Source organism: Buteo buteo, chromosome 6, assembly GCF_964188355.1.
Source record: "Buteo buteo chromosome 6, bButBut1.hap1.1, whole genome shotgun sequence".
Lineage (NCBI taxonomy): Eukaryota > Metazoa > Chordata > Aves > Accipitriformes > Accipitridae > Buteo > Buteo buteo.
The window spans coordinates 28735548-28751714 of NC_134176.1; the positions used below are offsets into that span (position 1 = coordinate 28735548).

Consider the following 16167-nt stretch of genomic DNA (forward strand, 5'->3'; position numbering starts at 1 on the left):
TTTTCCTTTTCATATTTAAACAAATTTATAATTACTTCAGCTATCTTAGCTATTGAATTCTAGGATACATTCACTTTGTAAATAGTAAGTTCCCATTTCTCCCTTATTTGGTCTCATGAAAACAGAAGAGTCTCTGATGTATATTTGAGACTCTTTTCCTTTAAGTGGCCTACTGATAGACAGAAATATCATCATTTTGCTTTGTACTTTGAACTCTACAACCTAGAAACCATTAGTGTCTCTACCACAGTGGTCCAGATCTTCAAAAGAAGAGGCTATATGATTAGGCTGAATTCAGATTTAATTTTGATTTTGTATGCCTGTGGGAGCTGCAAGATTTTCAGAAGATGTCAGCAAATTCTGGTGCTGAGGTGTTTTGAAAATCTGTCTGAGGGGGCGGAAAGGAGATTCTCAATGCCTACTGCTTTAAAACTGTGGCTCGTTAGCTAGTTTAGTGTGGCTGTTTAGCTAGGTAAGTGAGAGCCAAGTAGACCGTAGCCATCATAATCTATTGAAGTTTTCTTTGTATGGACAAAGTGGATTAATCACCTTCCACCTAAAAAAGAACGTTTATTCGTATAACACTGATGTGTAGAGAGAGCTAGGTGGGAGTTAGACTGTGGTGCCAGGTTACTGAATGTTGCCTCTCCACTCATACAAATTTACTGCTTAAAGAACAGTAGCCTGAGACAAGTTTATTCTCACCTTTCTCTTCATACATTCCTAGTAGATTCTAAGGAAAATAGTCTTTCTGTTTTGTTGGGAAAAATGTCAAGTTGAAATGTAATTTTACTGGAAAGCAGGCAAGTGGAGTTCTGGAGATACATTGACTCCAAAGAGTGTAAGACAGCACTTACAAAAAGAGGGGCCTTACTAGGTCCATCAGATCCTTATTGGGGCTCCAGTAGTGACCTTAAATGTTATTTATGGAAAGAATACAAGAAACAGGACAATTCTTCCTCTACAGAGTTTGATAATAGACATATAGTTAAACACGTCCAGCGTTGAAGTGGCTGAATGGGTAAGAAATATCTTACTCTGAAAGCCTGATCTTTTTTTTCCTTTTGGTTTTAAGAAAACTATGTATGTAATAGTTATATCAGAACTTTTCTTTTTCTGGAGAGGTAGGTCTCACTATACTTTTTTCTTCCATTACAGAAACTAGTGAATTCCCCTCAGAATGTTGCAGCGTGATGGCTGGGGGAACACTTACAGGATGGCATGCAGATGTTGCTACTGTGATGTGGAGACGAATGCTAGGAATTTTGGGAGATGTCAACAGCATCATGGATCCAGAGATTCATGCCCAGGTTTTTGATTACCTGTGTGAACTGTGGCAGAATCTGGCCAAGGTAAAAGAACTGAACCTCTTCTCCAACCTGACCTGATAGGGCAGGATTTTCAGAAGGAAAAAAACACCACCTTAATATATTTCCCTTAAATGTTTATCTTTTTGGTTTGTTTTTAATAATTGCAGATAAGAGACAATCTTGGTATTTCAACAGATAACCTAACTTCACCATCTCCACCAGTTTTAATTCCACCACTGAGAATCCTAACACCATGGCTGTTCAAGGTAAATTTGAGCACTGAGCAGTGAAACAGAAATAAAAGCTCATGTAGGTGTAGAATAGTGTTTAATGTAATTTTTTAATTTATGAATAATAAATATCATTCTAAAACTGTAGGCAACAATGCTGACTGATAAATACAAACAAGGAAAGCTACATGCTTATAAACTCATTTGTAAGACAATGAAGCGAAGACAAGATGTTTCTCCAAACAGGGATTTTTTAACTCATTTCTACAATATAATGCACTGTGGACTTCTTCATGTTGATCAAGTAAGTTTAATTATGACATTCAGGTTAATATAAATAGTATAACTAAAAATAAAATTGTTTTATCAAAAATACTGAGTGGATTTTCAGATGACTAATTTAACTTTGTCTTTGAAAATAGTTATGTGATTGATACTTTTTCTAAACTTTGGTAAATGGCCCTCATGTTCTTGGTTGTAATCAGAAGTGCTTTTTTTGTAGTCCATTTCAAGCAAATACCAGGGCAGAAAAGGTACTCTTTCATTTTTCTACTGATTGTATGTTACAGATTGAAGCATGCAAGGAAAGAAAGAGAAGGAAGCAGATCTCTCTAAGGTCTACTGTTCTTACTTGTTCCCAGATGCAGCAGTTTAGCTAGAGGGAAAGTAAATTGTGCTCACTACATTGAAGTAGTTTATTTCTACAGCAAGTATAGGGACTAGCAAACTGAGACATACCGAGTATATCTATAATCAGTGGGACTAGATCTTTTTCATAGGTTTTAATATGAGCAAGTCTGAAAATATTGTATAGCTTAAACACCCTTTTTAAAGGCTTCCATCAGAAGTGTGAAAAAGTTGGGGTCGTGAGCTTTTTTGAGGAGCAGTTAGAGGCACGGAGAGATCAAAGGTTCAAAAAATCCTGTTTTCATTAACTGGGCAAAATAGAACTAGTCCAAAATTATTTCACAGATGGCTATGCATAGGACAGATGGACAGTTTTTGTCCTCTAACAACCAGTTTACAATGCTTTTCTTGTTAGATTGCAAATCTTCCTATAACATACTGCCATTTAGTTGGATATTGCTATTATTGGAGAATTATTCAAAGGAGGAAAAGGGTTATTTTTTTGCCTGTCTGTGAACTTGGGATGTTTTTTAATAGTTAAAACATTTTACACTTTTTCCAATACTTTTGAAGAAATTGCATCATGTTACATTAATTTAGAAAACTGCCTAAGTCTACAAGAATGCAGTATGCTGTGTTGAATAACTATATACCAGAAATTTTATAAACCACTTGATTATAATTCTTTCTTTATATTTTGATTCCCTATGGATATATACATAAGACGCTAACACCTTTTTTTAAAGTTATAGTCAGGTGATTCTTGTTGGAGAGGATTTAAGTATGTTGTTAAGAAGGTATAATAGCTCATATTGTCACTATATCTCTTCTGTACATATTTAAATGAATGGTTAATCATTTATAGAACTCTTAAAAGTGAAATGTAAATGATTATAAGATGTGACCTGGTACCAACCTCATACAATAGTGTCTAAGGGTAAATTGATCTATAAAGTATATCACAGTTTACTTCTATTAATATGAGTATACTTAAGGAATTTATCTTTTTATGCTACTCTTTGCTCAGTAATGAGTGTCTTAATTGCCACAATGAATTTGCTTTCTTGCTTTTTTACTTTCTACCTTTGGTGAATACCTGCCTTTTTTTCATTCATTGGTCATCTTGTTGATACTCTTCTTTTCCTTTTTTCCCTTTTCCTCCTGCAAGGATATTGTCAATACAATCATCAAGCACTGCTCTCCTCAGTTCTTTTCACTTGGTTTGCCTGGTGCCACCATGCTTATTATGGATTTCATTGTAGCAGCAGGAAGAGTGGCTGCGTCTTCTTTCCTCAATGTAAGTATTCATCAGTTCATTCTCATTTATGTGCAAGGGGTTTGAGAGAAAACTGAGCAGTATTTTTCCTTGACTAAGGTGTTAACTTGTCCCCAGTAGTCAATGTAATTGTTAGCAAGTACAGATGTTGTGAGTGGTTTATTCTAGAACACTACTCGTGCAAGTCCTCTACAGAAAATATGTGAAGAATGCAAAAATTGCTGTTGAAGCAGAGAATCTTGTTTTACTTTAGAGTTCTCAGAATTGTGACTGCCATTTATCTGCGCTTTAAAATAAATGTCCATTTTGACTGTACCTTCATTTTAAAAGTATATTTATTCCTCCGTATCTCTGCTATGCAATGACTTTGATCAGGTTTGAGAACTCAAATCTGCTACTGTTTGCACTATTTTGGATGTATTTCTGATACTGTTACCCAGGCAACTTCAGCCTTATATAGTAATACTGATATGATTACCTAGGTGCTGTTGGCCTTGCATGACTGTACTTTCTCAAAGCTCAATACTCCCCTCCAATTGTCTGTGAGTTTTGACTGTTTCTCACATCATTCCCCCTTTAACCAACTATGAAATCCAGCTTCACTCAAGGTACTATCTGAAACCTCTGTCAGCTTCTTACACTGTTAGCTGTAGTGTCCAGCAATGCCTCGCGTAGTTTTCCACATCCTATTCAACTAGGTGAACTGAAGACCTGAGCCTAGTTAGCAGCTCAGTCATTTGTTTGTAGTCCTAACAATTCCTGTACTTCCTTTTGACCATCCTGGAACATGGGAGTCTGGGGTGTGCCTGAGTAGCAGTCCCTGGGGCTGTGGTTGTGGTTTGCTTCTCTACAAAATTTACAGAAGGAGAAGGGAAATAGCTGTGCAGACGTTCAGCCATTGTTCTCTTTATAGGCAGCTAGAAACATCAGCTTCCTGATTGCAGTAAGAATATATATTTCTCTTCACCTTTTTTTTCTTTTAGGCACCAAGAGTTGAAGCACAAGTTCTTTTAGGATCCCTAGTCTGTTTTCCCAATTTATATCATGAACTACCAGCTCTTCACCCAAACATTCCTGACATTGCTGTGTCTCAGTTTACGGATGTTAAGGTAGGAATTTTAAGAATATTTGGATGGTATTCAGCTACCAAGTATATGTTTAATATGATGTTATTCTAGGAAACATTAACTAAAATTTTAAGAGTCTAAAATTTTTCAGAAATCATTTAGAATAGATTATAAGGCTTAAGATCCCATAAAATCTTGTCAAACTTTACCTTGTTAAACATACTTTATAATTGCCGTTAACTTAATTATAAAGTGTTTTCATATGTTTGTAAAAGAAAATGATGTGTTATCTCACCTTTTCAAGCCTACTCTCATTATGGCTCTTTGCAGTCTCACAGATTTAATCAGCTGAGAAGGAGAAGATTGAGACGTTCAAGATACATTATTTAATTTATTGGGAATTCACAACTGGTGAAATCTGCCTGTGTTCCTAGGAGCTTTACAAAACCTCTGTACATCAGTATGTTCTTTTTAGACAAAGAGCAAAGACTAATGGAGACCTTACCCTCTCTATCGTAACACAGAGTTGGGTAGTGTGCCAGTATACTGAAACTGGGCAGAGCTCAGTTTGTGTGATTAATTGCTGTATGTGTGTCAGGTGTGATTACTATGTCTAAGAAAGGCTCCCCACAAGTTTTCAAACTGTTTCAATTTAGAGAGAGATGATGGCTCAGAAACTGCTTTACACCTTGCTCCCTTTTGGGGACTGATTTTGAATTCCTTCTTTCCCATTTTTATTGCATAAATGGCTGTTTACTTGAGCTTTGTTGAGAGCAACCTACAGCTTTAGGGCATTTCACTGTATTTGAGTCAGAATTCTTCTTGACATCCTTCTTAAGGCACTGTAGTCACTTGTTCTGCAACTATTTCCAAAGACTTTTTAAATCAATATAGTTTGGGAAGGGAAAAAATGGCTTGTTTAAACCTCAAGGTAATAGATACTTTCCGTAATACCCTTCAGGGCTATTCACAGAAGCTAGCTTAGGGGACGCTTTTTTTTTTTTTTTTTTTTTTCCCCCTAGCCTTGATATTTTATGGAAATGTATTGGCAAGAATTGGATAAATGGTTAATCAGCCAACATTAGGACAGTAATCTGTGGTATATTCTTGGGGTAGCACAATAATGAGCATCTGGGGCAGACTAGAAGCTTGGAGCAGTGGTAAGCAAACAGTTCATCTGACCACAAACCTAGAGACTCAGCTAAGCAACATACCTGTGTGTACTATAAAAAAATCCTAATTTTCTACACACTTCATGTCATGGAGTTATTGGTAAACCAGTGAATATTTTCCTCTTTGTTTTAGGAACTCATAATTAAAACCGTGTTAAGTTCAGCAAGAGAGGAGCCATCTGGTCCTGCACGGTAGGTCATCAAAGAGCTTCTAAATGAAGATTCTTTTCTTTATTATACTGTTTTGAGTTGGATATATTGAAGAGGTTAAAGTAAAAGTTTGTATATGTTTTGTTCATGGTTTTCTTTACCACTATCAAAACTGTCGTCTACCATGTGAATGTGAAATTGTTTGTAAATAAAGATAATAACAGAACAGACGTTTTTTGTCAGACCAAATGTTGGTCTAGCCCAGTATCCTTTCTCTGATAGCGGTTGACAGAAAAGCGTGTTAATATGGGTAAGAATATAAGCTGTATGCTCTCCTGGCCTACCCTGGTGTTAGGCTCAGGGATTTTCTGTATTAGAGAGGCATTTTTGAGTTTGATTTAAGGACAAGATCACTTACGAGGGAGGTATGGTTATTTTTATTAGACCACATGATTTAATTAGAAAAACAGAAATAATCCAAGCTACATGAGCCTTTCTTTATGGTATGGAAAAGAAGCAGAAGATACTGAGTGAAGCATTAAACTGGGAATGATTACTCTGATGCTTAAACTTAGGCATCTTCATCAAATAGAGAACTTCAAAGAAGATAGTTAGCAGTTTTCTCTTCTGTTTCCTAATTTGCTTAGGATTTTTTTCCTCCTTCCCTGTCCCCTGAGGCTTTCAGTTATAAAGTCTTGTGTATGGAACTGGAATAAGAATCTGTAATGCCTACCAAGGAAGAGCACACTTATGTGCCTTGTCTGTACATGCTCAGCTAATAAATGTTACTTAACAAATGCAAGATACTAGAACCAAGTGCCTGAAAAATGTTATTGGAAAGATAGGTTCAATGAACCTTAAAACGTTTTGCTGGAAAACAAAGAGCAGTTTTCATCACCCCACTTACCTGTTCTTCACTTGAGCTGATAATCTCTCTCAACACAGGGGAAGGAAGGAATGTTCTGAGATAATTTTCATTTCATTTTTCATGTTCTTTTATGAAACTGAGTTCCAAAAAGCACAACATTCTCCACTTTGCTTTTGAAAAAGGCGATTTAAATTCGTTTGGTTCAGAACATTATTACTGATCCTGTGGCATTGAAGAACACAGTATTAGCATCTTCAGTTCTGGCAGTGTGGCTGGGAAGAGGAAGGGAACATCCTGCATGTCTCCATATCCTGTCTGGCTGTGAGGTTGTGTATGTAGGAGCACAGGCACATGTGCATGCCCAGCCTTTCAGAAAGCTGAGTTATGCTGCCCCCACAATACAAGGTTGGACCATTGTGTGTAATAACATTAAATGAAGATTAAAAAGGAATACATTCCCAATGTCTCTTTGGGTTGCCTGTGTCCCTCTTCTCCTTCTGGGAGAGAGATGGGTATGTCTTCGTTGTGGGGATAATGATGTTTCCACAGCTCCTGAAGCCTGACTGCCTCACTCCTCGGCAGTAGTTTATCCACTGTCTCTCTTGGGAATAACCTTTCTGATACCATCTGCTCCACAGCAGTATGGAGTTCACCTGGATACTATCAGAGGTCGTATTCAGGATGGGCGTTGTGATTTTGCCATGTCAGCTCAGCCACTGATAGAGGCTTATTTGTCTTTGCAGTTTCCTACGAAAAAACTTAGATTTCTTGGAACTTAGGTACATAGCTTTATATCTCCAGCAAGTCTGAGTGCTGTTATTATTATCCAAGCTATAAATCTGTATTCCTTATCTCTTCCACAGAGGCTCGATGTTTTGCGTTTCATTACATACTTGACCCAGCTGAGCTTCAGGGAAGTCAGTTATCTGAAATACATTCTACTCTCAGACCTCCATCTATACAGATTAATAACTGTATTAATCAAATTCCTCTCCTGCTGCTTTCAGTCTGAAAAAGAAGTGATAGGTTAACGAACTCTGTGTTCTCTTCTCCTGCTTGTTCTGTTAAGGCTGTGATTCTTTGCTAACAACATTGTAGCCACATAACTACAGTTTTTCAGAGACTACTCCGAATAATGATAGTGAAACCAGTGTTCTTAGTAGAAACCTCACAAACTCATGAATAGTTTTCACATCAGTAGGTCATCAGGTGTGGAACGGATCTCAATACCATGAGGAAAACTTAAAATTGTAACATGGACTTAGAGCTGTCTACTCTTCTATATACTAAAGGTTTATTTTCTGAGTCAGCTTACACAAACTATGTTCATTGTTAAATCCATGCCATGTTCTTTCTTTCTTTTGTTCAAAAAGGATTGAAACACATACTGTGGAAATAACAGAAGTGTAGATTGGGAAGGGACCAGGAGCACTTCTGTAAGCTCCCCCTCCTCCAAGGCTGGAGTATGTCTAAAACATTCCTGGCAGTAGATTGCTTAAACGGTCCTGAAAATTTTCTCCAAGAAGAAAGTTACAAAAATCTTGGACTGTTCCAATACTTACCTTATTTTTTCAGTCAGGTTGTTTTTATGAACAGTATAGGAGAAATCTTTTCTGCTGGAAACTAAACTCTTCAGTGACTTACTGCACATCAGAAGATTTCTTATGATTTCCTTCCTCAATTGTGATCTTGACCCAGTAGTCTCTTCAACTTTTTCTCCATATGTAATATTTCCCAAAGCGTGTATATTATTTTTGTCGCTTTTTTTTCTAGACTCTCTCAAGCTTGTCTTTATTCTTAAATTGTATTAATCAGGATGTAATGAAGGCAGTCTTGCAATTGAGATTTCAACAACAATGCACAAAACAGGGTGGTTTGACATCTTATTTACACTATCATGTAGAATTTTTGCTACTTGTTAGCAGTTTCATGATTCTGTGTAGCCTTAAAATCCTTTTTCTGCAGCACAGGCTTCATAGCCACTTCTGTTTCTGTTTTTATTCTAGCATATGATTTTTCCTTCCCAGATGTAATGCTTTGCAGTTCCCATGAGCAGCTTTCGTCTTGTCAATTTTGGACTGCTCACCAATTTTATCCAGAGGATTTTTGAATTCTGAAGTTGTTTCCAATATATTTGCAGCCTGTGTTCTTGAAGATAATTACTAATGATTCAGAGATTGCTTAAGCTAGCTCCTTAACATTTCTGAACAAATTTCATCCATCTCTGCTGATTTGAATGCATTTATGTAAATACTCTTTACCTTTACACTTTTCTATTTCCTGATTTTAAATGAAGAAACAACAAAATTTGAAGTATTTAATCACAATATGTACACTGTCTCTAGCATTCATCTACCCCTCCTCTATTCATCCTTGTTTATTGTCAATCTAAAAAAAGGTAAATATCTATGAATGAATAACATTCCCCTCTCATGTCTCTGTGTCCCAGAAGCTCTAAACAAATATAAGCAAAATCTCACTTAGGGAGGAGGAACCTCATACCACAATTTTTACTTTGTCAGGAGTTCTTGATGTTTTTTGGATTTTTCAGTTGCTCAGAAGGGTGCTTCCTCTGTCCTTTCCTATGCCTTCATCAGGGTACTTGGGATTTCTTTCTCATTTTTAAATGTTACAGCATTATAAAGGTTTTTGTGTAGTTCTTTTTGAAATATTAAAAACATTTATTAGATTTTAGCAAGACATACCATGAATCATAAAAATTGCACATTCTTGTAGCATGTTTCTCAAGAACTTATCCTCCAACATTGTTTTGCAGATGTGTTGCTCTTTGCAGCCTTGGTATTTGGATCTGTGAGGAGCTAGTTCATGAATCACATCATCCTCAGATCAAGGAAGCATTGAATGTGATTTGTGTTTCTTTAAAGGTGAGAGACTAACACTTTTACAAAGTATATTGCCTTTACATGTAAAGATACTTTACCTTTTCAAAGTCATGGTCACATTTTAGAATCCTCATTTCACAGTCTCATTTTCAATCCTTACAAAAGACTGAATTCAGTTTAATTGGTGGATCTCTGAACTCTGTCAAAAGACATCTTTACCCTTCTTTAAGTTTGGAGGAAATTATGTGCTGGGAAATAAGATAGTGGATTGCTATCTTAATATATGTCATTAGCCACTTCACTGTAACCTCCACCCTTTGGAGCATAATAGTTTGTCCATCATCCCAACTTTCATAAATAATCTTTGCAATTCAGGTTCCAGCAAACCACTACTGGCTTTGCCCAACTTTGTCCAGCTATACCCCTTCCCACATCCTGGACCCAAGCTTCCAAGAGGATTTTCCGCATCTGACTGTAATTAGATCTAGGAGCCTGTGGTGGATTAACCTTGTGTAAGGGCCTGACTCCCACCCAGCCACTTATTCACTCCCCCTCCTCAACAAGACAGGGGGAGAAAACAGGATGAAAAATCTTGTGGGTCAAGATGAAGACAGGGAGAATGCTTACCAGCTACCATCATGGGCAAAACAGATTTGACTTGGAAATTTAATTTAATTTTAATTAAGATAATTTGGGCAATGAGAAAGTAAAAATTTAAAACGCCACCTTTCTCTGCCCTCCCCTTTTCCCAGGCTCAACTTCACTCCTTTGTTCCCAACTCTGCTCTCTCCTCCTGCCCTCTCCCAAGTAGTGCACAGGGGATGGGGAATGGGCAGTTATGGTCAGTCCGTAACAGTTCCTGTCTGCCACTCCTTCCTCCCTGTTCCAATGTGGGTCCTCCCACTAGCTGCAGTCCTTCAGGATAAGCCTGCTCCAATGTGGGCTGTCTGTGGACTGCAGTTCCTTCAGGAAATATCCAGTGCTGCGGTGTGGGGTATTCCACAGCTGCAGCGTGGATATCTCCTCCAGCATGGTCTTTTCCAAGGCTGCAGGGGGATCTCTGCTCCAGCACCTGGAGCACCTTCTCCCCGTCCTCCTTCTTTGGCTTTCATGTTTGCCAGCTGTTTATTGTTCCTTCCCCCTCTCCCCCACTTCTCTGCCTGTGCGGCATTTTTGCCCTTTCTTAAATATGTTCTCATGAAGGCGCCACACACTTGGCACATGGGCTCAGCTGCATTCTTTGGTGGGTCTGTTGCAGAGCTGGCTGGAAGCTCCTGTGTCTGGCATGGGGCAGCCCCTAACCTCTTCTCACAGAGGCCCCCCTGTAGCCTCTCCATTACAAAACCTTGCCATGTACAGCCAGTACAGATCCATACAAAGACACTGGAGTACAGAAACATCAGAGTCTTTCCTTCTCCAGCATTTGTGTCTCCTGTCTAGACTAGACAAGGATGCCGAGGGAAGTCACATTCCTCGCTAATTGGCATCCTGGGTTCCCCAGCTCTGATTAATAGTACTCTTAAAGCCTCCATGGTGCATTCTCCTGACACATTGCAAAAGGGAAAGGCCAGGGTAGAGAGGTAACTGGAAGGGATCCCAGTTTTGTGAGCCATCTGCCATCATATGCAAAAAGCCTGTCCCAAGCCAAATTGCTGCCTTGTACGCTTTGGCTACCAGACTGAGCAGAGCATTTAGTGTAAGAGGGGGACAGGGAAGAAAGTGGGAAGGTGATAAATGCAAAGGACAAGCAGAAGTTTCCCAAAGCTTTTCGTACTTCTTGCTCACCTGCCCTCTTCTTCCCTCCACCAACCAGATCCCATTATCCCCATGTCCTCATTACATTCTGTGCCTGTTCTCTTCTGAGTTTGAGAGCCATTGCATTATGCAGTATTGCTTCTCAGCTCTGGTCAGATATTTAGATAGAGATGTAGAGTACTTATGCTGCATGCATGGAAGCGGTGGAGGCTGTTTGATTTCCTGTGGCAAAGTGCTTTTCTCTGCTCATTCCAGGACATGTCATTCAGGCCAGTACCTCTTAGAAAAAATCTGCATCCAAAGACAGGTCAAGAGTTGGCATCAAAGTTTATGTGAATAAACTACCTGTTGAAAGAGAATAATGAGACCTCTAATTTTGGTGAGAAGTAAAGAGCACCTGTTTTTGTGGCTATCATTAAATGTATTTCCCATTTTTTATGAAGCATGCTGCAACACTGGGTAGTTTTACAATTTTTCAGAAAGATTTAACTTTTCCATTTTAATGGGTGTTGTGGGTTGGGCCCGGCTAGCAGCCAAATGCTCGCTTACCCACCCCCAGCAGGAGTGGGGAGAACATAGGAAGAACAGCAGTGGGTCCCTGGTCCCTTCCCGCAGAGGCCACACCTGCAGTCCCCTGCTACCAAAACCTTCCCACCTGCACTCAATACAATGGTTCTGAAACTAATTTGTAAGATAAAACTTTACAGTCTCTGATAGTCGCCATACAATTCTGTATAACTACTTAATACTAGGTTCTTGAAATCTAGGATGATTTACTGTTTTGGTATTTGCTGTTTTAATTGAATCTGTTAAACATAGCTAGTATGCACAGTGATTCTCACCTGGAAATGCAGCTTGCTCAGATACAGCTAGTTCATTGTGGTGCAATGCTTATAAGATGCTTCTGAATAGAAGAGATTTTCTGACATTTGTCTGCCTTTCCTTTTGTGAATGACAGTTTACACTATTCTGAAACTAGTCTCACTGGTTTTGAACTCTGGTCACAAGATTTTGTATTGGTGGTAGTATATCAACAGTATATTCCTTTCATCATCTCTGTTAAAAAGCTGCACTTTTTTTGGCTTTTTTTTTTCCTTGAGTGTTTTTGTTTTCCTACTTTTTTCAGATCTTTTTCATATTTGTTCATATCTTATGCAATGATTAGAATATTATTAAAAAGCATATTATTTTCTAGCATTATGCAAACTTGCATATTTATGAACAATATCTTCAACTTTTTAAATATTTCCCAATTTATTTTCAGAACCTTTCTACATGCTCTTTGTTTACATGAAAATTCAATGAATAGTCTAGTCTTTCTGTATATACATGTTGATAAAAATCAGGGTGTACACCTATTATACATGGCTTGTGTCAGATGTTGGGGACTAACTTTTCTTTTCAGCAGTGGGAATCTGAAAAGCGTCTTAGCGAATCACATCCTGTGAAGCAGGATTTGGGTCTGTCTAAAATGGGTAGCTGCAGGGCTTTTAGTATTAGACTCTAAATTGCAATTTCCTGTTTTGCAAAATCACATTCATCCTTTGCAGCTTCACTAATACTCTCTTCCAGGGTTTTCCCCTTGCTTTTTAATATCCCTTAAATAGTGCATTTTATCAAGTTCCTGCGGAGGTTTGGTGTTAGGTAAATTATGTTGTTTTTATCTTACTTCTGCAATCTATCAAAGTTTGAACTATTTTTAATCCTGACATTCACTCTGATTTCTCTTACTTTTCTTTGACGTATTTATTAAACCAATTATTTGTATCTCATTTATATTAAACATAAATTACTTCTTGAATGAAAAGACAAAGATCTTTATATTTCTACTTTGCTTTATGTTGGCAAAAGTGTCCAGAGCATGTTGGCTTTTCTCCTGTTCTGAGCAGTGGTATACATTCACAATCGAGTTTAATCATGAAATGAAAAGTTCATAAATATATCATGGGAGAAACAAATGAGCTCTAATTTGTTACCTAAGCAATCTCCTGGCTTCCAAGTAGTCGGAGATTTGAACTCCCAGAATGGATTATTTTCTTATTTTCAGGAGAAATGAATCAATAGGGAGCTATAGTCCTAGTCCAACTTACTGATAAGTACAATTGAGCAAATAACATTGAGTAGAAATGTTAGCAACAATTACATGCCTATTTCTGAAAAACAAGTGTACTCAGAACTGCCGTCCAGCTCTGAATATAGCTAGCACTTCTCCCAGCAGTGTGGTGATACTGCTATATCTGCATTAACCTCTGCTGAAGTCTGAGCACAAAGGATCCTAACCAGCCATCCAGACCCCCCGCTCCTCTCAAAAATGCTGCAGATACATCACAAAATTGTGTTGTGCAGGCTTAGATGCGTGAGTGCTAAACATAGGTTATTTGCAAGTACGGACAAGGTTAAACTACTGATGTAACATCCAGAAAGCAAAGGATCTTTGCAAAGATGAAAAGTAATGGTAAGACTACCCTTCTGAGAAAAACCCTGAGAGTTGGGTACCAGGCAAAGTGCTGGTTCATTGAAAGTTGTTGTTTGTTTGTTTGTTTTTTCCATTGAGTAACTTTTTAAAAAATTATGTCCGCAGTTACACTACTAAATATAAAATCATATAGAAGTAGTGAATTCTTATGCTTTGTAACACACAGCATTTTCCAGAGATAGAAAATGACAGGTGAGATGTTTGTAGCATTGCACAGCCGCCTTTGTGCCACCTCTGAAGGTTCTTGGACAAGAAGTCAGAACAAAGCAGCTGACTTGAGATGGGTGAATTGTTTTGCTATTCAGCATAAATCCACTGTTTCTGCTAGGGTTTAGGAAAATGTCCTTCCAGGACACACAGCTTTATAACTGTCTGTTCTGAAGTATCAGTGCATTCATTTGAAATGTGATATATTGACCATGCTGGGATAGATTTAAGGAACAGATGAAGGGTTTGATCCCTTTGGGCCAATCCTCATATTCTTGATTTTAAAACTTCCTAATCAGTGCTCTTCCCATGAATAAGACTTGAAAATTTGAGTGCACAAGTTCTGAACTTTATTTGTATTCATTACTTTATACCCTTCAGCCTTTCTGTTAAATTTAGGTCTCCACTGACTTTTGTACCCTGTCTTAAATTAAAAAGAAAAGTAAAAACTCTCTTCAACCAGACAACAGATAGAGGTTCAATGATTTGTGTAAACCATTTTAGATTCTCATGATCCTCTTAAATAAAAAAAATAAAATAAAAAAAAAAAGCTCCCTGTTTTTAAGTAGTAAACAGCTGATTATTCAAACACTCTGAAAAGTTTCCAGGCCTTTTTCTCAGGTAATTTTTTCTTAAATTCAGTAATCTGGATATTCCTTATTAAGCTGCTCTGGTTTGTCCACCCCTTTTGTCCTTTCCAGTGACTTTGGGGTTTTCCTGCAAGCTTGTAAGGATGTTTCCAGCAATCTGGATTTGATCTCAAGTTCTATAATCAAATTGTTATGCTTTCAATTTCATTTAATTTTTTTGGTTGTCAGTCGAGCTTGAACATTAGAATCTGTACCCTGCTTACTGTGCTCTTACAGTGTACTTTCACAGCATGGAGAGAGGCTGTCTCACGAGGGATAAAAAATAGTGGTGTTCTTGTCATAAGCTCTGGGAAGACTTGAAGGTGTAAGATGCCTGCCACGTTTTAGTTAAAAGCCAACAATAACATGAAACTGCGTCCACTGAGAAACAAGGAAAGTCAGAACAAGAATTAACTGCCGTGTGTACTCTGGTTTCTGTCTCTGTGGCTGGCTTGTAAGAGCCGCTCATAGTCCTTCTTTATGCTTACATAGATAACACAAAAAATGTTAATTAAAGCTTTGTACTCCATACTTTTTCTTATGCTTGTACCTTTTCTTTTCAAGACCTTAAATGTAAAAAAAAGCTCTGCTTTGATAAGCTGGCCCAGGGCAGAGTTTTCTTCAAGTGTATTTTCCACCTTCAAATTTTTGCCAAAAATTTTATTCTGAAATCCGTAATTTTCTGCTCAGGCTTCATTGCCCAGGCATTTCAGCTTTCTTAAAGCTTTTTTTTTTTTTAGGTTTGTGAGATGTACCCTGCCCTGAAAAGTTACTAGAACTGGATTGATTAAGAAACAGTCTAAGAAGCCAAGAAATTAAATCTAAGTATTTTGGCAACATAACTACCCTTTTCTGAGTTCAGAGGTAGACACTTAGCCACCTTGCAGCATACACCTGTGACAGCTTCACTGCTAAGTAAAGTGAAGTTAAAACGTGTAAACTACTTTTCTATTCTTTTAATAATGCAGGAATTCTGATGTCACTCATCTTCATTAGAGAAACAGAATAGGATTTGTCATGATTAGAGCATGAATTAACTAATTGTCTTCTGAGTGATTTGAGGTTCATCAGATTTGTGGTTTGGAAAAGTTGTTTTCAGTAAAGAGTAATTCTTGAATAAGAATTCAAGAGTAATTTCTTGAATAAGAATGTATTTGAAATCCTTCTCTTGGGGCTGCTGCATGTTATTTTTTCTTCTGTGTGGTTTGTGCTGCCTTCTCAAGTCTGTAGTTTTGCTGTGCTGGTAACCATTTTGCTCAGATTCGCATTTAGCACAGCTTTGTAGGATTTTCATGTCCTAGATGAATAAAATTCACTTGTAAAATTCGCTTTGTGCTTGTTGTTTGGTGCACAGCATAATGTTTTAAGGCAAGTGCAACAAAAGAAGCAGCCTCAGTTACATGTCCTGCGCACTAATAATTGAAGGAAACATATCCCTGTCTCTTCATTTCTTTGTTTTCCCACTTAGGAGCATACAGCAGCATGTGCATCCACTCCCAAGGCTGGGGACTAATTGTACATTTTGCCTTGACCAACACAGTAACTTAAATATTTTAG

The 16167-nt window shown here is 37.8% G+C and overlaps 1 protein-coding gene across 11 annotated transcripts in view; it reads left to right on the top strand.

Moving 5' to 3' along the window:
- Positions 1–16167, top strand: part of RALGAPA1 (Ral GTPase activating protein catalytic subunit alpha 1) — a 135187-nt gene that overhangs the window by 60049 nt on the left and 58971 nt on the right. For all 11 annotated transcript variants that reach the window (XR_012650737.1, XR_012650738.1, XM_075030264.1 and 8 more), the window contains 7 exons: positions 1159–1352; positions 1478–1576; positions 1689–1844; positions 3336–3464; positions 4427–4552; positions 5816–5874; positions 9477–9585. Coding sequence is in view for 9 of the 11 variants with exons in the window: in XM_075030264.1 (XP_074886365.1) it covers positions 1159–1352; positions 1478–1576; positions 1689–1844; positions 3336–3464; positions 4427–4552; positions 5816–5874; positions 9477–9585 (872 nt within the window). In the remaining 2 variants the exon portion in view is untranslated. The remainder of the gene's footprint in view (positions 1–1158; positions 1353–1477; positions 1577–1688; positions 1845–3335; positions 3465–4426; positions 4553–5815; positions 5875–9476; positions 9586–16167) is intronic.